Raw genomic sequence first — 26892 nt, forward strand, 5'->3', positions numbered from 1 at the left:
CATAGTAGTTTAAGGAAGGATCTTTGCTAAGGAGTAGCAGTGACTGTAGCTGTGGTTGGCCCTTGCTCAGATTAGACTAGGAGAGGGACGTATCTAGCTATGTTCTAGCCCATAATTAATACATATGAGGAAATTGTGTCCTGCTCATGAGCATTCCTTGAGGAAATAAAGATTAAATTTGTTAAGTATTCACTGCAAATTATTCACTCAGCCCCACTTGCTATTCTGAAATTTCTGCAGTATCTAAGGGAGCTAGATCATACAGGGAGAGTCATCACCATAAAAGCATAGGCTGATTTGTTTCTTGTAAAAAATACAAGTATCATTTTAATTAAAATAAACAGACTAATACACACAGGTTAACCTTAGACCAGATTTGTCTGATGGACAATGAAAAATGAGTTGCTAATATGAAAAATTACTCATTTCATTTGCTTTTTTGACAAGTGACCCGTATGCTAAACCATTCAATCTACTCTGTACCCTAATTTTTAGTTTTAACAGAATAATCAAGTATTCAAAGGATAAGTTTACACTTGCAGTTTAGGCTGGAAGTGATACCTCCTTTCAGGGCAAGGTAACAGGATGGAGCCACAGAGGCAATATGGCACTGTTGCGGCACTTGATACCCTGTGGGAGGGAAGCACGTAAAGCCCTTGAATATCCAGGACCATTCATCATAGTCCATTTATTAAAACTACATAATGATAATAATAAGCTAGAAGGTATGTGCCTTTAAAAAATATAATGACAGTGGGAAACATTCTCATGGGGTCATCTTAATTATTTTTAAGTGGATAGCCTTTTTCCCCAAAGGACTTCCCAGAGAGAAGAGTGGCATTGCCTGGGCATTTCAGGATGGAGAAGTCAATCCAAGCCCCAGAACATTCACCTGAAAAACTTCTATTGATTTTACAAGGGTTTGGATCAGGTTCAAAGACCAGCAAGGAAATGGAATAAGTTACCTGCAGTCGTGTATAACAGAAGACTATGTATGAGAATTTTTCATTTAATTTTACATAGATATTCATTCCCTTTTGAAAAATTAACTTCAGATACAGAGGATATAAGCACCAAGCTTATTATCAATTTTTAATACAAAAGAGCTTCTTTTGAAATGTATTGGTTAACTAAATTAAATGAACCTAATGTTATATACATTTGATTTTCTTCACTTTGTTACTTTGTAAAACTAGTATGGGTCAATCTTTCAAGGGCAAGAACATAATCAGGTCAGCTTTCAAGCTGCTATAATTTTTCTGACATGTGGATGAGGAAAGGAAATAGATATGGGTCGGTACTATATCTCTTGAAATAGCCTCTTCTTCCTGTTTAACAATAAATATTCTACAGAAAGGAAGCTCATATATTACTCTTCAGATGAGTTCCCATTTTATTAATCATGAAGATTTTAACAGTGGCCTGAGACAGGAAATCACAGTCTAACGATCAGCACAGTTTGATTTTAATCCTCACATTTGGATCAGATGAAAAAGCAAACAATATACTGCAGTGTACATCTATGTAGATAAATAATCAGGTTTAATTATTACTAAACATACAAACAGCTTTTGTAATAACACATGGCCCTACTGAATTAGTAAGGCTGATTAAATATCCATTAAATATCCAACCTCTTTATGGTTAAACGGACTTTTCAGGTGTTATTATCAGATATACCAAAGAAACATATCTCTCACATTTAATAATTATTTTTAATTAATTATCAAGCATTATTAATAATAATGATTATGAACACTAGTGGATATGTTATCATTAATAATAACCATAATTAATTCAATTCTGATCTAGTTGAGTGTAGTTCTGATGAAAATGTAAAGTGAAACATCTCGGTTTGCGGATGGAAGTTCGGCACACATTTTAATGCAATCCAATAACCAAGAGAACAATCCTGCATTATATTTGGCAGAATTTCAGGACTTTAACCTCAGCTACTCCTCTTCTTACAACCTGGTTCTTAGAAGATCTGAAAAGGAAAACCTCATTACACCATTAGGATATAATACTTATTCTTTCATCAGTCTATCTCAGTTGAGTTGCCCATTCATCAGAATCCAAGAAGGCTTCTAAAACTTTTCTTAAACATTTCAATAGAAGTCCAAATACCAAACTGAAATGGGGAAATATCTGATCAGCAGTGTTTTATCCCTCCCCAGAGTATCCATATGATAGAGCAGAAGAGAGCAATTCAGCCAAGATACTACCTGCCTTGCATTTTCTCCTCATAGATGCTTCAAAATTTAGAAGTGTTTATGGGATGGGGAGAGGCGATTCTAAGAAGTAAGACCTGTGCATTTCTTACCAGATTTCAGTCATCAGTTCTTCTGGTTTTGGATGGTTTCTTGTTTTACTTTTCCTTGGAATTTGAGTTCAACCATAGTAAAAGAGTGACATAGAGAAGGGTCTGTGCATTGAGTATTTGGATTGACAGAGACTTCTGAATTTTTATTTGGTGCAAGAGACCTCCACAGTGACTTGCCTTTTTTAAAGAGCTTACATCTATGGAAAACTTATGAATAAAAGTTGTATGGAATAAGTTTGCTTGAGAAAAAAAATTTTAAAAATATTATCCAAATTTTGGAAAAAAACGCAACACATCTTGCCCAAGTTTTTTCTTGACAATTCGTCTTGAAGTTTTTTTCTTGACACTTACTTAGAAATAAATGTCTTTTTTTATTTCTAGTAATGTTAAAATAAAATTTAATTGAAGCTCTGCGGCCTAAAATTTTGGGTGTTGAAATTGAGAATTTGCCTCCCTCTTTCAGCAAAATATTGAGAATTTTTCATGGTTTCAGGTTTTGTGGCCTATGATTCACAACAAATAAGTTTTACTTAGGATACTCAAGATTTCTGTTTGAGTTTTGGCAAATGATATCAAGCAAAATGAGGCAGAAGTTCAAAGCTATCTTAATATTCCACTTCCATCTAGACTCTGGGCTGTTTCTCAGGAGAATGTAAATGACCTTTGTCATTCTTCTCTGTTGTAAGCCTTCTGTTAGACTCACTTTTCTCCCTATGACTTTGTCACCAAATCAAGGACAGCAGAGAACTGAAAAGAGCTATTTCAGGGACTCCAAATTCTGTAACAAATGGCAAAAAGGTATTCCACCACGTGAAAGAAAAAGATGACTTTAGAAAAATTCCTTTCTCTGCCAAACAGCGACCTTCAGTCTCATTGCTTTTATTGCATCACTGTAGACCAAAGAGAGAAAAGGAGACATTAGGGACCAGCTAGACCGTGGCACCATGGAGGTACTGAGGCCGGATGGTGAGGTGGCAAAAGATAATTCTTAAAGCATTTCTCACTCTGAACCCTTTTCTTATCTTCAGCTTACCCTCTTAGCGCACCTCTCTTTCTTCTCCCCATCACTTCCTCCTCTCCTTCCTCACACCCTCCCCATACAAAGATTGCAGCTTGTGCATCCACGCTGCAAAGCAGCTGCATGAAGTCACATCCTGATAGAATAAGGAACTGTGTAATTGATGTACGCTTGTGCAACCCGCTTCTTTGTACTTAGTTTAGACACAAGCTAGTAGCAGTTGCACATCAGGTGGATAAATCTGAACTAAAAATGCTGAAGAGAAAACCATCTAACGTGTCTGACAAAGAGAAAAGTCAAAAGCCAAAGGTAAGACTGTTTAATTTTTATCATCAATGAACAATCAGGAATTCTTAACAACTTTTAGAAGGAGAATTTCCTTTTAAATCCTAGCTTTAGGATTTCCTGATGTGATAGCAAGCGTCTCAGTGCTATAATCTAAGGAATCTATTTGTATATACTCACTTTATAACAAGGAATCATCATTATGGAGTTGCTGTAGCTGTACTAAAGGGTCCTGGCACTGGACTTTGTCTATTGCTATGTGCTCTGCATCAGTCATTTAACACAGAGGATCACAAAAATCCTCTATCTCCCCTTCACCTATGATAAGCTAGTGACGTCCCCCAAAAAGAGTGAGAATCAGTGAAAAATTAGAATAGCTATTAAATCTGTTCCGTATTTTAATAAATTTGCTTCTGCATCATCATAACCAAAGGAGAAGAAGGTACTTGGCAATTGGTGTTTGTTATCTTCACTTTTCTGGGAGTTATACTTTCAGCTTGAAATAAATATGCTTAATAAATTGATAATATGCTACACTGGACACTTTCCACAATATGGAATTGCAAGAAGGAAAGTGAGAGTTTTGCAAAGTGCATAAGGATGTGACCTATCCTAGAAATTTAATTTCAGTCCCTGGATTGTGTGCAGAATGACCTTTGCAAGTGTATGGTAAGCATGAAGAGAAATGGCTACTGCTAGACCTGAGCACATTAGTATCCATTTCTATTTCAATTTGCCGGTGTTGAAAATTTAAATAAGAGCTTAGAAAAGCCTTTTAGTATATCTCCTCTCTCAGTAACTCACTGTCTCCTAGTTTACAAACCCATCTTCTCATTGTTCAGGAACACACCTCACTTTGTCATTTCTGGGTCCTAAATATTATTGCAAGACACTGTTTCAGCTGGAATGTCTTCTGTTTTTACTCAGCATTGGCTTTTGTGTATTGCCTTTGCAGTTTTAGACTATGATTCATTAACAATCAAAATTAATGTTTTTTCCATGGATTTGAAACAATTCTAAATTAACTTTCATGTGGATTTTAATGTTTTTTTAAGCATTACACTGGCTGGTAAGGTATATATTTTCTTCTGTTCAATCTTCATACTGTTTTTTAAAGACAGAGCAGAAGTATAATATTTCATTACACTACAGGTGAGCAAGAAACATCCACAAGAAAGTCTGTGAGTGGGCTTTGTTTTCCTGTCTGTTAAATAATTTCAGAAGAAAGTTTTGGTCACTCTCTTCTTCGAGAATAATACATTCCTTAATATCAGTCTGATTTTTATTATTTTATTTTATTTTATTTTATTTTATTTTATTTTATTTTATTTTATTTTATTTTATTTTATCTGTACACAGATAGTTATTAATTTGTGAATGCACTCTACCCTACTAAAATGCTGGCACTGTGGCTTTTCAGACATATATAAATATATAACTCATGGTCATGGATTTGATTCACCGTATGTGTAAAGCCGGGATAAAAACAGTCTAACCACTTGATCAAATGTCAAACCTGCTTATTTTGCTGTGCCGACTTTGTCTTACTGTAAATGTTCACAAAAATGGAAAGGTCTTGATGACGTGGCTCAGGATGTCTCTCTGCCTCAGTAGTGTGCTTTGAAACGCTTCACCTGCTGTTGTCCTGGTTTGGCACAGAATTGTGTTAACTTTCCACAAGGACAGTATTTTTGGTGCATGTGCTATTTACCCAAAGGGCAAGGGAGGAGACGGCCCTACATGGCACAGAACAGAAATCTTAGATTGTTGTAGCATGTTTCGAAACATGCCCTGTGCAAGCAACGCAAACACTTAAAATGCAAATACTTAAGTTGCTTAATACCAACTTGTGTAACACAGGGTGCAGGTCCTCACCTCCCAATAGAAGTTACAGAATTGCACAAGGGACTTCCCTAGATGACTTCTTGGCTGCCCCTGCTCTGTGCAGGGAACATCTGGTACCAATGCATCCTCACAGGGCAGGATGGCATTGTCATTGTGTAGGGCTTGGGAGACCTCACCTTGCCTTTAGGCAGCTTAGATGTCTCAGCATCTCCAATACATCCACACAGGAGAGCCATGAGGTCTGGACTGTTAGTGAAAATCAGGTTTGCTGCCTTAGGCCCTCAAAGAGGACACCAAAAAGATCTTTTTAGGTAACTGAATCATCCATAGTGACCAGTTGTCCTTATCACAGTTAGATGAACTTCAAGTGTTTCACCAGGATTTTCTTTTAAATTCTTTTGCTTTTATTACTTGCTAATGTGAAGAATATCAGCATCCATTTATACCTGGATCTATAAAGATGAAGGAATACCATACAAGGCTGGTGTTAAAACCCTTCTTGAAGCAATTTGCTGTCTCTGTCTCTAACTACCAGCTCTCTGTGTGTGATGCATTAACTTCATTGATTATTGTGGTACTTAAGGAACTTCTGCAGATGCGTTAGTTGCTACTCAGACAAAAAGTAGCAGCCTACAACTCTCAGGGTCTGCTATGGAAGGGTTGATAGTCATCCACTGCCATGAAATAGTACTGTTTGTTTCATTATACAGCAGGATTCCTGTAGTGCTGCAGTGATGCTAATAACTTCTTTGCATATGCATGGGTATGCATGTAAGTACCATATCCTTTGTATGTAAACTAAATCAAAAAACATTTATTTCTAGGCAAAAAACCCCACAAACCTACACCTGGTGTCATCTCAGAGAAAACGGGTGAGAGATTGGAGAGAAATGTTTCAAAAGACATGCTGGAAGGATTCTGATCCTTTACCAGTGTTTATTACTTGCAGCTGCACATACTGCCTAGGAACGGTACCTTTATAGCCTGTGCATCAGCTGACAACCTATGTAGTTAACTATAAAGTAAAAATCTTAAGTTTTAAAATTACCCTGCTTAGTATTGAAGAAATTCAACCAGTTGAAGGGTATAAACTGTCTATTTCAAGCTCATCTAATCTAACCTATCTGTCTGTCCAAGACTTCCAATGACTTTCTATTACAACGGAGCCTGTGCACTTTCCATCAGAGCATCCGCCAGAGGCAGCTCTCCCTCAGCGCTTACTTTCAGTCCTCAGCTGTCCCCCTTTCTTTTCTGCCAGACGAGACATGGCTTGGTTTATATGGCATAGCTGTTCTGAGCTGCAGTATTATTTGTGGGCAGGTGAGGTCAAACAAACAAGGTCATGGCCGGAGTCAGCCTCAGCTGTGTCAGCTCATTGCAGTGAGAGCATCTCCTGCTTTGCTGCAGTTTTAGTTGCAGAGCAGGAAAGTACTGTGGCACATGGGGGGAAGGATGCTTTTACTAGATGTGTTTCTGCTACGAGTTTGTGCAGTTTGTCTCACCATGCAACAGAGAGCTGGGGAGGAGGAGAGCAGTTAACTTAGTGAATGAAAAGAAAGGCCCCTGAAATCACCTGCACGTTAGCCTTTCTGGTCCTTATGACATCCCAAATTCCAGTGTGTCTGGGGAATATCATGAAGCATATTTAGAAAGATGGTAAGAAAAAATATTCTAAGACATTATACAGGATCTTGTCCTCTCTTTTTCATATGCTTCAAGCAGCATCATATCCTGGCACTATACTTAAAGCGTTTGGCAGCTACTCTGTATTACTCTTTGCACGCTTTTACACATTTTACCAGGTGTAAATGACGATGGATGGTGCAAATAATCTGTAAAACATCCCTGCATTGTCTTGCCCACTTCAGGGGATGTAATGGTGCTGGGTAGAGCCTAGTCCTTTCTCTCTGTCTTTCAAATGCCTATGGACACAGCAAACTTGAGAAATGCCTGATGATTCTTGGCTTTACTTCAAGCTAAAGCAAAGACTGTGCCATTTTTTCTGGCTTGACTGAAGGAAGTCTTGTTTCATTATTCTACATGACAGTTGATCTATGTTTATGCTAAAGGTTTGAGACATTTTTTGTTTCCTTATTCTACTTGAAACCCAGCTTACTTCTGGTGTGTAAGACAATTCACGGTCAGTGCTTGTGCATTTTGTTTAGGAAAAATTATGTCCAAACTTTTAATTAAATCAATATTCACTTAGATGATAAACTATTATTTATTTTTAGGATTATGGGAAAACAGGGGCAAATCCAAGAGGACAAAATATTTCAATGTGCAGCTTTGTTCCCTAGTACTATTTCATGCCAATAATTTTCCTTTGTTATAAACTTTTAATGAAACCCTGCCTCCATGGAAATCAATGCACATTTTTACCATAGACTTGAGGCCAGGATTTCCCCTTTCTATATATTCTTCACAGAAGGCCTGGTCCTGATTATGATAACACTTAAATGAATAAATTAGCTGTGATCCATTGATTTCATTGGGATTTGTCATCTTAGTAAATTTTATCGCTTGCTTTGAAACTGTAGTGTAGACATATACTACAAGGAAGTTTTTTGGTGCTGCCTCTCCAGTGGGGAATACTTATTAAAAAAAGGAAAATAGAAAATAGGTACAGCAAAACAAAACACCAACAATAATACAAGATATAATTATATCTTCTGTAGGACAAGATCTGCAGTGAATAGATTTCTCAGTGTTAATAAACTAGAATTTATCCTTGAGTGGGGAAAGCTGAGGGGTTTAATTTTATTTCAGAGGTAAAGACTGGTAGAGTTCTAAGAACAGCAAGTTTTATATTCTTTCCTTTCCCCTGAAATTTGGAGTGCATAATAAATGAGCCACCACTAATGTCACAGATGCTAATTTTCACAACCATGACTGAAGTGATGTTTGTTTCCATTTGCATTTCATTCTAACAGTGATGAGAGGTGATGAGCTGATGATAAGCTGTTTTCACCGTACTGCCCGCTGTGCAAATTTATGCTTATAGGCAAAGATAGTTCTGTCATTAAAGGTCTTTACTGCATTGCCTCTTGAAGAAAGACTGTTTGTCAAAATCCATTTGAACTCTGTTAAATAAGCAGAAACAAATGACAACATCTGGGAAGTACTTTTAAGAACCTGGGTTATAGTGGAAATAGCTGTGGGCCATTATCAGGGAGGGTTCAGAGAAATCAAAAATGATACTTGTAATAATCATGCATGTGTAGATGGGGAGATTGCAGGTGACACTTCAGAAAGTGTTTCCTGTCTCCCTCTGGCTTCATAAAAGACTCAAACAAGATTAGAGTTAACCTTGGATTATTTTTCTTTGGGAGTGGAAGGCTATACAATTATATTACGTCTCCTCTTACCTCTGTTGTTTTTTTCTTTGTTTCTGTTATCATCCTGATTTCTTCTCTTACCTCTGGTGTTTTTTCTTCATTTCTATTATCATCTTGCATCTTTATCATCATCCATATTTTTTTTCAATAGTTTCAGAAAGTTGCTTGTCTTAAAATATATGTTAACATATCTGTTCCAGAAAGGTCTTGAAATTTGAGAAATTTTGTTTTCTTACAAGAAAGTCAGGGTCCAGACTCTTTGTGGGGAAAGAACAGCCATCTCTATCCTGCCCCTTGCCAGAAGGCTGATTAGGCTGTCAACTACAGAACAACACACAGGCTCATTGAGGGCTCGCACAACTCTAGACTAGTTGATGTGCCACGGGAAAAAATGACATCTGTGGCCTAGTCCAGTTCTGGATTCTTTCAAGAGTTCCCTTCATTATAGCACCTTTTAGATTTTTACCAACTGGGTGCAAAACTCAGGTGATTTCTTATTTCTTCCCTGTCTTGTTTTTCCTTTATTACAGGCTTAAGTCCTTAATAGCAGCATCTTTATTGATGATCTTGATAAGGACATAGAATGCATCATCAGCAAGTTTGCAGCTGACACCAAGTTAGGTGGGAGTGGTGATCTGCACAAGGGTAGGGAGGCTCTACAGAGAGACTTGGACAGATTGGATTGATGGCCCAAGGTTAATGGGATGAGCTTCAAGAAGGCCAAGTGCCAGGTCCTGCACTTGGGCCACAATGACCCCAGGAAATGCTGCAAGGTTTGGGGAAGTGTGGCTGGAAAGCCACCTGGCAGAAAAGGACTTGGAGAGTCTAATAGACAAGCATCTGAACATGAGCCAGCAGTGTGCCCAGGTGGCCAAGAAGGCCAATGGCATCCTGGCTTGTATTAGAAATTCTGTGACCAGCAGAAGAAGGGAGGTGATTGTCCCTCTGTACTCAGCACTGGTGAGGCCGCACCTTGAGTATTGTGTTCAGTTTTGGTCAACTCAGTATAAGAGACATATCGAGGTGTTGGAGCGAGTGCAGAGAAGGACAACAATGCTGGTGAAGGGCCTGGAGAATAAATCTTACGAAGAGCAATTGAAGGAGCTGGGGCTGTTTAGTTTGAAGAAGAGGCTGAGGGGAGACCTCATCACTCTCTACAACTACCTGAAAGGACATTGTAGAGAGGTTGGTGCTGGTCTCTACTCACAGGTAATTAGCAATAGATCAAGAGGGAATGGCTTCAAACTTCAACAGGGTAGATTTAGACTGGACATTAGGAAAAAAATTTTCATAAAAAGTGTAGTCAGACATTGGAATAAGGTGCTTAGGGAGGTGGTTAAGTTACCATCCTTGGATATGCTTAAAGGTCATTTAGATGTGGTGTTGGGGGATATGGTTTAGGAGTGAACTTTGTAGAGTAGGGTTAATGGTTGGTCTTTTCCAACCTGAATGATTCTATGATTCTATTTTATGATTTTAAAACAACTGAAAGCAAATTTCTTGATGGGAATATTTTCACATTAAGTAACAGTTTTGCTTAGAGAAACAAACCTAGTTTGGTTCTTGGTTTGTTTTCCTAAGCAAGCAAGAGCATTTCAAGATGTCTGAACCAGCTTCTCTGGTGATTTTTAGAAACCAGACTACCAACTATATCATTTATGATGTAATAAATACTGACAAATACTGTAGAATAACTACCAAGGTGATATAAATTAGTATTAGTTGTCTTCAAAATTCTTTAACTAGCTTTATAGAGCAGTTGGCTTAATTCAGTCTTGTGTTTCTAGCAAAATTACCATTGGCTAGAATACTTGTTATTGCTGGGGGAAAAAAAAAAAAAGGCAGTAGCTGGACAGGCAAAGGATGTGGCCTACAGTTTTCTTTAGGTTTCAACAATCTTCTGGTAATCTGTGTCACAGCATAAATCCAGAATGAAGTCATTATAAAGCCATTGTTGGCCAGCTGGTATAAGCAATTTGTCGGTGGCCACAGACAGTTTAGCCAGAAGACTCAACACCTGGATATGTGGGCAGGAAACCCCAGCAATACCCACTGCAGAGAAGAAAAATAAAAAGTCTTCTGGGACTCTGTAATCATATCATCTCTTAAACTTTATCTTCAAAAGCTTGCAACAGAGACAGCAGATTTACTTCAATTCTTAGAAATAGTTATACCCTCTTCTACAAGTTAGCCATATTAGTGGTTTTGCTCTGGATATTTTGCTCCTTGGCACCAGGCTACAGACCATATATATTCCAAATATCTCATATGTCCTTTAAACCATCCTAATGGAAAACTTTGTTTCATACACCAGATGAAGAAGAAGGGAGGTGATTGTTCCTCTGTACTCAGCATTGGTGAGGCCGTACCTTGAGTATTGTGTTCAGTTTTGGTCACCTCAGTATAGGAGAGATATCGAGGTGTTGGAGCAAATGCAGAGGAGGGCAACAAAGCTGGTGAAGGGCCTGGAGAACAGACCTTATGAGGAGCAATTGAGGGAGCTGGGTCTGTTCAGTTTGGTGAAGAGGAGGCTGAGGGGGGATCTCATCATGCTCTACAATTACTTGAAAGGACATTGTAGAGAGGTTGGTGCTGGTCTCTTCTCACACGTAATTAGGGACAGAACCAGGGGGAATGGTTGCAAGTTGCAGCAGGGCAAGTTTAGGCTGGACATCAGGAAGAAATTCCTCACAGAAAGAGGGGTCAGACCCTGAAAGAGTGGTCAGAAACTGGAATAGACTGCCTAGGGAGGTGGTTGAGTCGCCATCCCTGGATGTGTTCAAGTGTCGTTTAGATGTGGTGTTGGGTGATACGGTTTAGGGGTGAACTTGTAGTGTAGGGTTAATGGTTGGACTTGATGATCCCAAGGGTCTTTTCTAACCTGAATTGTTCTGTGATTCTATGAAGGCATCTGAGTGCATGTGTTGATATTCCACAGGAAGATGAATCACCACTTACCTTTTTCCCAAAATGAAATCTCTCCTGTACACCTGCTTGCTCTTAACTTTTTTAGCTTTTTATATCTTATTCCACTTACAGTGCACCCAACAGAATGTTCTCACTTTTTTTTTCTTCCCAAACTTGAGACTGAAATTCCAGCCTTGGGAAAAATTTGGGGATTTTGAACTGCTTCAGAGAAGCTTCTTCTTTGACTAAATTTATATACACCACACTGCCACTTTTGTCTCCATACCTCTTGGGTTTACTCCATGGATACACAGAAAGCGGGATTATGATTTCACCTGTATACAGTCTTCAGGCTGCTTATTTGCCAGTCACAACATCTACCAGCATCTTTCTGGTAAGCTGAATGTCAACAGCGAACAGTCTGTCATCTCTAACCATCACCCGGCATTGAGAATAACAGTACCATCTGGGTGGACTTTTAGTCCTTTCTTTTTTATGTCTTTTATAATCTTCACAAGAAGTTACTTCACACTCCTGTCCTTGATTACCATGGGATGCTGAATGGTTGCTTCCTTGAGAACTGTAGGAAGTTGTCAGTTTCTCTACTTGGTCATGTCGACCTCATTCAGAAGGCATGGTAGGTTTGCTGTTCTTTCAGGTATGTTGAAAGACAAGTGAGATATGGGGCTACCGGAATACTTGAGTACTTGATTTTGGTTGTTTATTGTTTCTGCAAGGTTTCTTATGGCTTCTTCAAGGAGAAGAGAAGAAGTATAGGAGTGCTCTTCAACCAGAAAGCATGGAAAACCTATGGTGCAATTTCATGCCTTCCCTTTACTATTATGTTTGAGATAGAGAAGGAGCTTTGTCGCTGACAGTTTGCAGTCATGAGATAAAGAAATCAGCTTCATTTAGCAGCAGCACAGCCAAAAGCAGATGTGTGAAGATGAGATGACAGTGGCAGAGACAGCTGAATCAGTTTACACAGCTTGACTCTCTGCTGCCTTCACCTGTGCAAAGAGGATGCTGAGCTTTAACACCCATGAACTGCTTTCACTCGCCACAGCTGCGCTGTTTTTCTCCTATACTTTTGTCTGTCTGCCTCCTTTTTAAGGGCAGATGTTAAATCCAAAAACCACTTCACAGACCTAGAAAGGGGACATAGTTCACGGATAGATGAGCAGCTCAGAGCCTGAGTAGAGGGTGCATGACATGACAGATGTTGGTAGAGCAGGCAGTCAGCTCTAGTCACAAGTACGTTGCAAGGCTCTTCTGATACTGTCTGTTGAATGTTTCAATGATTTTCTTTCTTGCTCTTCCATGGAGCTTATATTCACTTGATTGATGACTCTTGGTAATTGTGTCTGCATCGGTAAAATGTTTGAAAACTCTGTGTTTGGGATTTTGGTTAGTATCTGAGGGAATGGGAAGAGCAGACATAGAATCATAGGACATCTCAAGTTGGAACTGACCCTGCTCCTTGCAGGACCTGACACTAAACCATATCACTAAGACCATCATCTAGATGCTCCCTGAACTCTGACAGGCTTGTTGCCATGACCGTTTCCCTGGGGTCCCTGGTGCCATGACCTAGCATCCTCTCAGTGAAGAGCCTTTTCCTAACGTCCCATCTGAACTTCCTCTGATGCAGCTTCATTCAATTTCCTTGTGTCCTATGTTCCCATTCATTCATGAAAGCTCAAAACCTTGTAGCTGGCACAATCCCCTTTGTAATGAAAGAGAATTGCATACTCCAGATTTGGAGTACGGCCTTGAATTTACACATCACCTCAAAGCCCTCACTGCTCGCTGAGCCTCAGTAGCATCATCTAATGGGTGCGTGTCTCTCAGGTACGTGTGGTTTTTATCGAGGTTGTGAGTGCAGGGGAGGGGTGAAATGCTTAGTTTCGATTTTGTTGTGTGTCAAAATGAAAACACACTTCAAACATCTGGTACCTTTGTTTTTCATGAGATGAAACCGTAGTTTTCCACTGAGCTGTGATCACGATAACTCCATGCCACAGAGATAACTGAATGGAGAGAGGGGGATTGATGTGCTCATACTGGACTAGTACCATTTGCTTTACCAGTGTTGATTGTACTCATTCCTATCTGGTACAAGAGTGACCTAAACAGAACCAGGATGCTATCTTGTCTTCAGGCAACTAGATTTTTTTTCCTTGGATTGCAATTATAGAACTTACGGTACACAGAATACCTAGAATTTAATATAACAAAACTTCTCCACTAAGAAGTATTCTTACACAGTGCTAAATCACTAGGGAACACTGAGCTAGAAACCTTCTTTCAGCTTCCACACTGATCCAACCCCAAAATCTTATTGAATTTACTCTATGAGTTCAAATTTCCAATGAGCATATTTTAGACTTCCAGGTATATGTTGTTCAAGCATGTCCAGTGTTTGAAGCCCGCAAGGCTACAATGAAGTGCCACATGTGCTTTCTTCAACTAGACAGTAAGGATAATTTTGGCCCATTGATGGCAACAAGCCAACACTGGAACCCAGCCTTCTGACAAGGGAGGGTACACAAAGGGGAAAAATTGGTGCCAGTGGTCATCGTTTGAAAGGAGTTAAAGTTAATCCACTGTAATGAGTTTAGTTGTCTATTTTTTTTCCTAAGATAAAAATAATGTAAATAAATGATCATATATATTTGATGAAACATTAAAAATCACAGTGACTGATGATAGATACTACACTGAATTTTGCTTCTCTACTGTAGTGCATCTCCATTAAGGCAATTTCAGCTAATCTCACTATGGATTCATTAATCAAGTGTAGTCAGGATGTCTGAAGGGAGATAATGAAGGGGAAAAAATTGGCCTATTGTTTGGATCTTATTCCTCAGCTAATTAGTTTGTTTATCATACTCCATGATATTTGTATCCCGATAAATAAGTTCCAGTCGCAATTAGTTATCATAACAGATGACTAACACATCTTTATCTACTTACAAATTCAAAATTATTCCATAAATAGATCAATTAACTTTGTGTTCTCTTTGCATCGCATGCCTATACAGATTTCCAGCCTGCAATATCAGTTAACCGGGAATGGAAACAAGGTGGGCCAGTAGAATTTTAAGATTTTCACCTTTTTAGCAAAAGTGAAAGCATCCATGGAGGCAAAGTCCTTTATACATCTTTTTCTTTAAGCACTAACATCCTAAATTCATACAGCAGTATCAGCAGCCTCTTAGTGCCTTCCAGAATTTCTCCTCTAAAGACCCTAAGAAAAGATTTGTTCATTTTTTACTCATTTTTTACTCATTTAGGATTACCCACTATATATCTGCCCCACATAAAGCTGTCACTATATTACTCCAAAAAACCCCAAAAATCAAACAAAAAAAGTTGAGGTTCCAAGAGCCCAGTGGTATTGGAGACTGCTGAAGATGGGAATGTTTATAAGCTCTGTGATATTAACTGCAGCACTCAACCTCAGGTGACATAAAGCATGCAAAAAAGAACTTTCTGTCAGTTTTATTATTTCTAAAAAGGTTCCCCTTGAAAGAGAAGAGTGACCTTGCTCTGCTGAGCTGACATATGCCACTGAATTAATGGCTAAGCTTTGCTGTAGGGAAGCTTGCAGAAACATTACAACTCCAGTGGCTGATTTTGCTGTGAACATTAATCAGGGGAACCAACATGATGTATCAAACACTCATTTAAAAGTAATAAAAACTAACTCTCTTTCTCCACCCTCCCCCAAGTTTCTTAGAATTAGCTTATTGCTGGCCATTACCTGTTGTCAAGGATAGGACTGCAGGACAGCAGTAAAACTTGTACAAAGGTTTTCTAAAGTTTGCTTACTCTTCAGAAAAACCAAACGAGCTTTTGGAATGGTCAGATTTAATCGAGACTTAGAGGGTTTTTTTTAATCTTCTTGTCCCCTGGAAGGTCATTTGAAGGAACACCTTCCACTGAAAATGTGCCTCTCCCTAGCAAGGAATGCAGAAGCTGCCTTTCATTCTCAGTTACTCCCCAGGAGCAGGACCAGCTCCCACATCATGCATGAATGAAGCGTACGACAGGCAAAGGGGCTCTCAGTGCCATCAAAATAACCGCCGTGAAGGATCTTGTGTGGCTATGGTACAACATTTGAGGCTCTGATCAAAACACTGTCACATCAGGGCAGGAGTATTTTCTGCCCACCCCCTGCTGCTCTGCTCTGCTTCGGAGTTGGCAGGTGAGCGCGCTGCATTCAGCAGCTTGCTGAAAGCAACGGCAAAGCCCTGGGACATGCTGTGTCTCCCCACGCAGTTCTGTGTATGGTCTATGCAGAGCACGACAAGGCAGCAGGCTCCTTATCTCTGCTTCTTCTCTAGCGTGGGAGCATTCACGGTAGTCGCATGCAGGAGATTCTCATCTCCCCCTGGGGAGCACAGTGGCTGCCCTGCTCTGTGTGTGTGAGACAGGCAAGGGGTCTCTTTAGAAGTGACCCCTCGAGGGCTGCATGATTCTTGGCTCATATTTGGGCAGATATATTTTCATCCTCACTTAAAAGCCCATTCTGCAAACATACATGTGAGTAATTTCTCTGGCACGAGAAATGCAGCTGAACCCTGCAAGGTCAGGTCCTAGATAACACAGCATTAATAAAATCATGCTGTATAAGTAAGCAGGGAAAGGACTTTAATTGAAGCAAGGTGATTAGTTTTTAAAATATGAGAATTCATCTGTGAATTTGTGTTGTTCAGAAAGGAGGAAATTTCAGAAGGGGAAAGATGTTGGTATTTAAAGGATTAAAGATCAAAGCCTGCAATGCTCATATAGTGTTTAACCAGTCTTTACTCAGGCAACACTCCCCTCTACCGCAGTCATGGTTCTGTGGAGGGTGTATTTCCAGTCTTGTCCCTCAGTGTTTCTGCCCACGTCTAACTGAAGGGTAAAAAAGGATAGCGGGGAGGTAGAAGTGCACATCATGCCAAGTCCTTAACTGTCATTTTCATAGCTCTTCTGAGTTTGTCACACATCCTTAACCTTCTTTTAAAGTCATTTTCTTTTCATGGTTTTGTGTGCCACTGAAAGTCACTTTTAATTAAATGTCATATAAATAATAAAGTGTTAATTACATAATTATTGAAAATACCTGTGTGCACACTCCCAGAATTGGACAGACTGCCAGAGGAGCACTTGGAGTGACTTTTCTCACCGGGAACTGAGAGTGCTCTGCAGCAACTGGGCAGGAACGATGGTGCTCAGAATTCAGGGTCAATGTGCACTTAAAGGGAGAGGAGTCAGATCCCTCCCCCCTTGCACTTTTTGCAACACTGAGGTGCAAAAAACTTTCCTAACATTAAGATCGTTTCTTAAATCACTTCCTTATTTAGTTCCTCACAAACTTGAGCTTAATCAAGGCAGCACAGGGCTTTTTTCAGACGAAACTGCCTTTTTGCTCACACTTCCTACATGACTTGCCTCTTCCTGAGGAAGACTTACAGACCTTGCAAACTGTCTCGCCCTCCTTTAACTTCATGTAGCTTCCCCCTTGCTCTCAGCTGCGTCTGTCTGCCCTGTGCAAGGTACCCTTTGAAAGCGCTCGAGACCCGAGTTTCTAGTGGAGATTCTGAGACGCAGGCTGGGTTTTAGGGAGCTACGTGCTTTGTGTCAGCATTGGTTTAGGCTTGCGAGGCTGAGGCTGGTACCAGATAGCGGTACTGATAAAACAGCCACTCGGTGTTTACTTTGGAGAGCGAAGTTTGTTGCCCTGCAGGAGTGTGAAGTATGATTAACTCATTATTTTACACAGCTTTTCTTTTCCACTCATTTTGCATCACTAAAATTGGGCTGTTTGCTCTAATGCTTCACGATAGCACTTTTGTTCACAGACTGCTTTTCTCTCCTCTCTTCCCACCTCCACGCAGTTCCAGAATACTAGACCATGATAACAACCAGTCTTTTATAGAGTCGTTTTTAAGCCAGTTAAAAATGCCATTTCAGTAGATTGCCCTATTTGAGTTAGAAAGAACAAGCTGTATCTTTTTTATTACTTTTGACTGGTGAAGTACAAAGTTTAGGCCATGTTTTGTGCAGGCTATAAAGTTATATTAATAGCTTAGTTTGTGGTCAGAAGTTCTATATGTGTACCTAATGTGTAAATAGGAAAAAATCACTGATGTAGGGAGGTCACAGTGTCTTCTTTATTTCTTTATTATTCTTTGGAGAGTTAATGAATCTTGTATGCAAATTCTCCATCTTTAAATAGAAATGAGGGGGAGGCTGTTATTGGGTTGCGGGTTTTTTTCACAGAACACCTCCAAAAGCTGAGAATCATTCTCTTGCCTTCTGGCAAAGTAGGAGACCATTTCTTTGTTTATCTGCGCAAGAAGATAAGCTAGTAGAGTAGCAATATTCACCCCTACTTTGGTAATTCTTGATTTCATTCTCAGAGTAGTCTCCTTCTGAAGGAACTAGGAGCATCAGAGAATGGAAGAAATGAATCAAATCCTGAGCTTCACTTATCTCCATCGATCAAAGCAGCAAGCACAGACTGTCCTCTTGGGAGCTGCTGTGGCTTCTTCCGAGCAGAGAGGGAAGAATACAATTGTCTGTGGCAGGCAAGGAAATTGGGCAACATGCTGAGCTCCGTTTTTGTTACTATCGGTGACTGCATTCACCCCTGCAGAGCTTCTGTGGTCTGGGTAGTCTGAGGATGAATGGAAGCTAAAAATGAAAGTGTATGGAGAAATATGAAAAAAAATTATTTATGTGAGATGGTCAATACAAAGCCATTGCATCATGCTGGACTTAAATACTATTTTGAATAGGACTTGAAGCGAAACATAATGAGCCAGAATTTCTCACAGCAGGGAAGCAGATACCTGAGTAGTTGTGAATTGTCCAAAGAAAAATATGAGGTGAATATAATCCATAATGATTATCTAGCAGGATAACTGCTGTCAGTTTTGGCTCAAAGGTTCTCTGTAGACAAGGAGAAGCTCTGACTAGTTTATCATAAGAACTAACTGACTTCTATTATATGCCTTACAAGGGAAGGATGTTTTATAACAGAAAGACATGGATTGCAGAACTTCTTCTTCTTGTTGTTTTTCTACTCATATACCATACCATTCACTTGGGGAAAATGATTGACTATTTACAGACAAACCATATTACCAACTGCAAACTGTCCAAATTAAAATAAACAGCAATTACATAGCACTGATCCCTTTAAAATGATTAGGTAAAGTTCCTGGATTTCAGGGAACTGAAGATATAGAAGAAGGATTTAAAACACTGAAGAGTATCTTTGATATTTTCCATTATGCTAATTTGGTACACCAAAGGAGAAGACATGAAAGTTGATGCATTGATTTGTTAAAACTATTTGATCGCTCCTTGTGTGGAAAAATAAAAGTGTTTCTCCCCTGCCCATGAGTCCATTAGATTTTACAGATTTTACTGAGCAAATTCATATTTGCCTAACATATCCACTTGCAGTTCTTGCATGAATCCAGCCAGAAAAATCACTTAACTTTATGGGATGCTGAATCCTGGTATCAAAAGTCAATAGCATATTTTCTCCCAGTAGCTTGCATTTACTTTAAAAGCTTCCCTTCTCCTAGAAATAAGGCCTGTCCATACCTTCACAAAGTAGGTGTTCCATGACACTAATGCAGTGACTGACACTACAGAAAGTAATAGTCCTGTTCCCCTTGCAGCCCAGAGCTCCTAAATCTGCTTTTCGTTATCAGTATAATGGGGTTGAATATATTTTTAAAAGGTGGTAGCTATTGATTACTTAATGGAAAAAGTTAGTATAGAGAATTGCTGAAGCAGCCCTATTTAGTGCTCTCCAGTGCAAGAAGACCATTATCTAGAATAGTGGAAATCATCTTGTAACCCTTATTAATATTTAATAAGGATGAAGCAACATTGAAGTACACTACAAAATAGCCCAAGGCTTCTGCACATGTAGGATATAAGGTTGTTTCAAGGGTCAAAAAAGAATAACTGATTTTCCTGTGCTCGGGCTGTTTATTGGTAAGACCAACAATAAACAATGTATTTCCTCTTGTTCCTTTTAAAGTATTTGTCACACATCTGCACTTTAATATACAGTTATTCCTACTAGACATCTTGAAGTGATTGAATGCAACAGAAAGGTCAGTGTATGTTTAGAGATCACTGAGTGAGACTATTTTATGCTTTCCCAACATTGCTGTGAAACCCAGCCTCCCGCTCCATGCTGCAGGGTGCATTTGGCTGGGTTGACAAGCCAGTGAAAGGTGTTAATCCTGTCTAATAGAACCGTAATCCTCAGGGCTGTGTTTTTGTCTCATACTATTGAGCTAACCCCTTGTCACAGGATATTGTTCATCTACTTAATAGCAAAGTTCTTTATGGGAATTTTAGATAAAATTAAAGTGTACGATCCAAATTGTCCTTTTCAATTTCACAGGGTAAAAACAAACAAATAAACCACAAAGTTTAGCCAACAGAGATTTTCTGAGAGATTATAATCAATTAAGAGGAGAGCTGTGTGATTTTTTTTCTTTCCCCTTTTTTTTCCCCCTTCAGTGAATAGTAAATGTGATTTTAACTTGTCCAAAAATCTGGGTCAGCTCCTTCAAATAACCTTTGGCTGGAAATACTTTTCAGGTTAGATATGCCCAGAAATGTAGCAAAAGAAAAAAAAGTTATTTCTTTTTCTGCAGTGCTTAGAATATGGAACCAAAATGCGGGTACACTTTCCTCTTCCATCAGGCTGTGCTCAGGCCTCTCCTACTGCTATATCCAAATCAGTATTTTTTTGTGGGGTGGGTGAAGCTGGTTAGTAAATAAATGTGGGAAAACAAGGAAATGAAACAGCAGGGAACACTTCTTTTCAGTTGTGTTCCAGGGGATGCTGATTTTTTTCTTAAATGGAGACTTAAAGACAAAGTATTTTCACATGGTTTCCCATAGCTTGGTCTTTTTTTTTTTTTCCCCTCTGCAAACTATTTTTAGTTTATAAGTGACTTTGTACGAGGTAAAGGAGCTAATATGGATAGCAACCCTGTGATTTATGAGCAGGGAACAGTATAAGATGAGGTCCTTCCTGGCTGGAAACACCCAGGGGAGGTAGATGTGTGCTGCACACAGCTGGTGCCGTTTGGATGAACTCCTTCCCTAAGACCATAGCTGTGGAGCCTGAATGCCATCCTACCACCCTCCGTGGCATCAGGCACCTGATGCCATTACTGATGACTTCCACCAAGGACTAACTGCCATCACCGAGAGATTTCTCCTCAGCTTCTCTAGAAGCAGGTTCATGCTGGCATTAAGCATGTCCGCAACGTGAAGGTGGGCAATGGGACCGGCAATGGGACCGGCTCCTAAACCAGTCCTTTTCTTTTCTGCTTTTATTGCCCAAAGGATGGTCCATCTCAATTGCCTTGGAGGCCACCTCATGAAAACTCTTACCTGGCAGAGAAGATTGGAAAGCTGTACTGGTAGAGCAGAGCCAGGAGCTCGCAGGGCTTTTTTGAGGCTTGTGGCACTGCTGGAGGGAGAGCGGAAGGAGGTAGCTGGAGATGCCAGGAAAAGGGTCACAATGGGTGCTTTAGAAACTTGGAGGGAGATGAAAAAATGGCTCATGTGGCTTTTGGGGCAGAATGGAGCAAATAACTGTTTTGGCTGAAATCATGCATGAAAGGTAAATGGGTGAATAAATATAGGAAAACCTGTAACTTGGTAGTTGGAAATCACGTGGTTTTTTATGAGTCCTTCTGAATGTAGCTTTGAGTATTGGTGAAGATATAAAAACACACTTTTAAATGTACTGTAGAGCTGATAAATGGCTGAATGCTGGCTGGCATTAGGGCCATGTTTAAAGGGACTTCTGACTTGTCATCAGTGCCAATTTTGTGCAGTTTGACACCGTGGGCAATGCAGTGTCAGACAGTTTTGCCTGGGCATGTCTGGCAGGTGTTTCTGTGTGACCTATCTTGCAAACACCTGCTGTGCCACTTCCCTCCTTACCATGTCAACTATCCACACACAGAAAGGGTGAAAATTAGGAGGAAGTAAAAGCAATCCATTTGCAGTCTCTTAATGAACAGCTCAGATTAGGCACATTTCTTATGTGCTGTGGCACAGAGAAAAACTTTACCCATATACATTTAATAATCAGATTCTCAGTTTGAGAACTGGGAAGAACTACTCAGGGCCCACTTGATTATTCTGTTCCTTACTGCCTCCACAAGATATGCATTTTGGAAAAAATGTATTCATAATCCCCAGAGGTCCTTGTTGATTCCTGTTGGTAAAGAACCATAAACAGTCTCCCCAGCTGTGAAAGTAAACTGTATAAATTGCCACAGTTGACACCACCATAACGAATGCTATAGCTCATATAATATTTATGAAAATGCCTTTTTTCCTAAGCTTATGGACAGCAATCTTACCTAGAGGTAGCTCATAGGTATCTGTGTATAGTTAATGTAAAACTGACATAGATCTCAACCATGACCTAGTTAGTATTTGAAGCAGTATTGTTTTTCTCACTAGTTTTTCTGCTTCTGGCTGTAGAGAATTTTTAACACAAACAGGTGACTTGACAGTTGTATTTAAGTCTTAACAACAGAAGAAAACACCATCAGTGTTTGTCTTCTTTTTTTTTTTTTACAGCGCACAAGCAGCTTTGGAAGCTTTGACCGTTTCAAGCATCACTCAAAGACAGATGATTCAGCAGAGGTGTGTATGACACAGAGTTTTACTTTCTTTCATTCACTTTCCTGCACCAGTTATGCAAAAATATTGGGAAACGTATTGGGTAAATTTTACACCAACAAGAACTTTGCTTGTGTACCTGGATCTGTCTGGGTGACTGAGCCCTTGCCACAATGAACAGGAGATTCACACCTGAACTTTGGTACTTTGATGGGAAGATTAGAAACAGTTTTTCAAAAAGACAAAAGTGCTCTTCAGGTTGGTGCATGATCAAAGTAACTGGCATGTGTATGCAACTCACAGATGTGTCATTTTGGTTTTCAAGAACCTGCAAAAGTGCCCTCAATTCTTCTTTGGATTAAGGAGAGTAAACAAAGGGAAACTACATTTTCTATCATAATTTTTTTTTTTTTAATTTTCTGTCATTCACTCATGTGGTAGTGTGCTGTTCGAATACATAATACCCCAGGAAAACGGCTATGACTGATTTTTGTCACTCCAACTGCATTGTTCTTAATATTTTTCTGTAATTCTTATTCCACTACACTGAATTTCACTTTCATGGTGAGTTGCTAGTTACCTTTTTATTTCCAATCAGGTATCTGAGTTGGAGACTATAAGTGATATTGGAGATACAGTTCAAACTAAAGCAGCAAATAATGGAGGAAGTTTGGGTAAGAAGATGAGAGCCATTTCCCTTACCATGAAGAAAAAGATGGGTAAAAAGTACATCAAGACGCTCTCTGAGGAGACGGTAAATATAACTTAAGGATCTCAGTTTTGATGATAATACATGTGAAATAAAAATGTCATATGCATTTTTCTTGTTAATGTTTCAATTGTCATCAGTTATGACAATCCATAAAAACATGGTAACACATACTGAATTAAAGCAGCTTTTAGTATCTACCCTTTCTTTCATGTGTACATTAATGTACACATACATGCACATATGCAAAAAAAGCATCACACGGTAAAGGCCCAAGATAGACATAGGAGTATTATGTCATTGTATTTTGCTTTGTCATCAAGGAGCATTTGTAGAAGCATCATGAAATAATCTCTTGATGTGGACACAAAGGAGTGTTGTGTGGACCCCATCAACACTCTGATACTCAACCTGTACAAAATGCTTCATTAGAATAATTTATTTTTCAGTACAGAAATTATTTCCAAAGTCCATTTTGTTGAGGTCAGCCAGTGCCCTAGAGCATGACAACTCATATGCCTTATGTGCTCTTACCTTACCTAATCTAAGTGAACCAATCTTTATTAAACATAGAAACACTTCACACACTGCAAACGCTATTCTCTCAATATGTTGTGTTGGTGAGTTTCGAATTTTAAAAACTATAAGGAAAGAGAACTTGTCATACTTAATCATCCTAAAAAACTGAGCTAGTCTGCATGCTATCTCACATGTCAATATCAAATAAGCACAGAAAACAAGAAACTTCGCAAGTAGAAAATAGTGTTTCATTATTTAGACAGTTTTTTGAGGTCAAAGATAAGGATTCCTATTTCATTAGCTTGCTTTTTTTTTGATAAAATTGCATTTCTACGTTGTAAGAAAGAAAAATCAGAATTTCAACACTTACCTTCTGTAGGTTTCCAACAACAGTTCACATGACAGAAATTCAATGGATTATCTGATTGGACACACATGAAGCATAATTTTCATTCCTGCAGGAGATGATGACAATCAATATGGGCTCACTGAGTAATGTGTGGGTTATGCTGCTGACTGGTATAACAAGCACTGTCCTTGTTGAAAAGCAATATAGTTCTTCATTTCAATGTTATCCCTTATACATATCTGTACGGGTGTCTACTTCATACATGCAATTTGCTTGACTTCATCAGCCAACTGATGAATCACTATTTCCCCAAATATAATGTAAAATCCTGTTAATTCTGCAATGCACTGAATTTTGAGGCCAATGTGCAGGTCACGGAGCATGGTGAGCATGGTGCTAGAACACAGCGATGCCATACGTGTGTGCAAACCATCTCCAGAGCGCCCTAGCCTGGGTGCCAGCCTGCTGCCAAGCACCCATGAAGTCTGATGCAAAACACAACTGCATCAGCTAGCACTTCACCATGTGATTTCAGAGTTAGACTTTATATTTCCTCCTCTGAGACAATCAGAGAAAACAGATGGCTGCCTGCAAATTTCCCATTGGAAGCCTTTGTGGCTGCTGTGGTATATCTGAGTCTGAGATGGAGAATCAGTTTAGCTGCTTGACCAGTAGTAGAAGTGAGTGGGGTAGAAGGGAGACAGGGGATTTCTCCAAGATCATAAGAAGCTAGGGCTGGTGCTGGGCATCCTCAGTAACAGGCACCGACTTCTAAAATACTTTTTCTCGTAGAGTGGTTCTTAATAAAGTGTAATGATGAGTTAATCTCCAATGATGATTTAAAAGAAAAAACCACAAAGTTTGTCTAAAATGCATCTGTTGGTGGTCAACATCTGATTTTTGTGTTAAAGAATGAAGAAGGAAAAGATGACAGTGATACTGGTGGTGGAATACACACCGAGAAGGTCTCTCTAAAAACCAGTGACTCCATGGAAAGTCTCTACAGTTTGAACAGTGGCCAGAGCTCATCTAGTAAGTACCAGATAGCCATACTTCTTATTCAGTCACTGGATCAATATTGTTATTATTTAAGTCTGAGGTATCAGAGCTGGTGATCAAAAATGTGATAGCAGAGAGCTCTTCAGTCTGGCAGACAAAACTGTAATTTGATTAAATGGGTGGCAGCTAGGGTAGATATACTTCTCTCCAGAAATAAGATGAGTATTTTTAAGAGTGGAAATTCTAATTGAAGTAAAAAAAATAGCACGGACTATAGGGGTTGTTGCCGGTATATATGCCATAAATGTTTTGGGGGTTAGCACTGCTATGTTGTTGGCACTCATAGATTTGCAATCACTGGTTGCAGCCATGCAAGTATCCTCTCTGGGGCAGTGGCTGGCTCACATCTCCCTGCAGATGCGAGGCAGACAAAGTGAGAGTTCTGTCCGAGATGATGGCTGATGGGGGCTTGACCTGGCAGCTTCAGGTGGCGATGCAGAGACTCAGTCTGCAAACCCACTGAAAACTCTCCCCCAACAGGGTAGTGTCAGTCAGAGGGCAGATGAATCTCTGATAAGAAGTGGAGTTCGCCTCTACCTCTCTCTCTGTTGCTCTGCTGCGAACATTTGCTGGGCAGCAGGCCACAGCGCCCATGACGAAGCTGCTGTGCCATCACTGCAGGCACCATGTGAGCCCTAAGCGGGGAATCGAGCTGCAGTCCAGACCATTTACATTTAGTAGTTAATCTGGCCCTGAGATGGAACTATGCACTTAAGCAATCACCTCAAACAAAACCATTTTTATGATCATTTTCTGTGATGTGATTTGTGAAAAGTGTATATGGGAATTTACTTCCAACACACTGCTGCTCTTATCTAAAAACATATTTGGATGGGATATTGCAGAGCTTGCTCAAATTTCCTTGAATTACTCTGCTGATACTTTATTGCTCAACTTGGATAAAATGACAGGCAGAAATGTTGATAAGATTAAAATTTCCCTCTGCAATGCAGGCTCCTTTGATGTTTCAGCTAGCTCCGTAATGAAATAAAGTAACTTCTACTGTACTTGTTTTCATTTCTCTGAATAAACAGGAGAAGATCAGCAGAATGAATTCTCTAAATTGCACTTTTAGAGTACATTTTATTAATCTGCAGAGGTAATATCTCAAAAAGTCTATAAGTAAAATGTGTAGTCTATTAGTATCACCAGGGAAAGATTATTGCAGGGAAAATGTTAATGAAAGATCTCTACCTATTTTCTTTGGTCTCTTGTAGTATTGAATGCATTTTTCCTGGAATGTGTCAAAACCACACAGAGTACACTCCTTCTCTAATTCTGTGCTTTTGAATGCTTTCCTCTCGGCTGTTGTGCATAATTGCATGTCTGGGCATTTGGTGCAGGAGATTTCTCAAGCTGACTCTCTTTAAGGTGGGGTGACCAGCTGCTCAGATGGAACGAGCAACAGGGACAGCCTCCGTTTTGATGACGAAGTTCCTTACAGTGGGCCCTTCTGCGGTCGAGCCAAAGTTCACACTGACTTCACGCCAAGTCCTTATGACACCGACTCTCTGAAAATCAAGGTAAGACCACTGCTAGGCTTTCTTCTTTTCCAGTAAGAATACCAGAGGGGCATTTCTTACATGTGAAGAATATGTTTACAAACACATTGTTAAGCACATGCAACACTTTAAAAGCAAGACGAGTCTGGTTTTGCAATGCGTCAGTGAGGACTTAGTTCAGACAATGTTGCAAAGCCAACTGTGGCTAAAGGCTTTTTAAGGCATAGATTTCAGGTAGGTATCTGCCTGTGGTATCTACCTGCATGCCACAGCTTTTTTTCAAAGTAAAATACATGTTGCTTCCCACATACTAGGTCTGGAGTAAGAAAAACTTGAGCCTTATGGGATGTGAAGTTGTCTT

The 26892-nt window shown here is 39.5% G+C and overlaps 1 protein-coding gene across 1 annotated transcript in view; it reads left to right on the forward strand.

The window, feature by feature from the left end:
* The window catches only part of SAMSN1 (SAM domain, SH3 domain and nuclear localization signals 1), a 54629-nt gene that overhangs the window by 12960 nt on the left and 14777 nt on the right, over nt 1-26892 (forward strand). The window contains exons 2-5 of the mRNA XM_009866551.1: nt 22352-22417; nt 22992-23147; nt 24882-25002; nt 26401-26552. Coding sequence (XP_009864853.1) covers nt 22352-22417; nt 22992-23147; nt 24882-25002; nt 26401-26552 — 495 coding nt within the window. The remainder of the gene's footprint in view (nt 1-22351; nt 22418-22991; nt 23148-24881; nt 25003-26400; nt 26553-26892) is intronic.

This window comes from Apaloderma vittatum, unplaced genomic scaffold, assembly GCF_000703405.1.
Source record: "Apaloderma vittatum isolate BGI_N311 unplaced genomic scaffold, ASM70340v1 scaffold873, whole genome shotgun sequence".
In the NCBI taxonomy this organism is placed as follows: Eukaryota; Metazoa; Chordata; class Aves; order Trogoniformes; family Trogonidae; genus Apaloderma; species Apaloderma vittatum.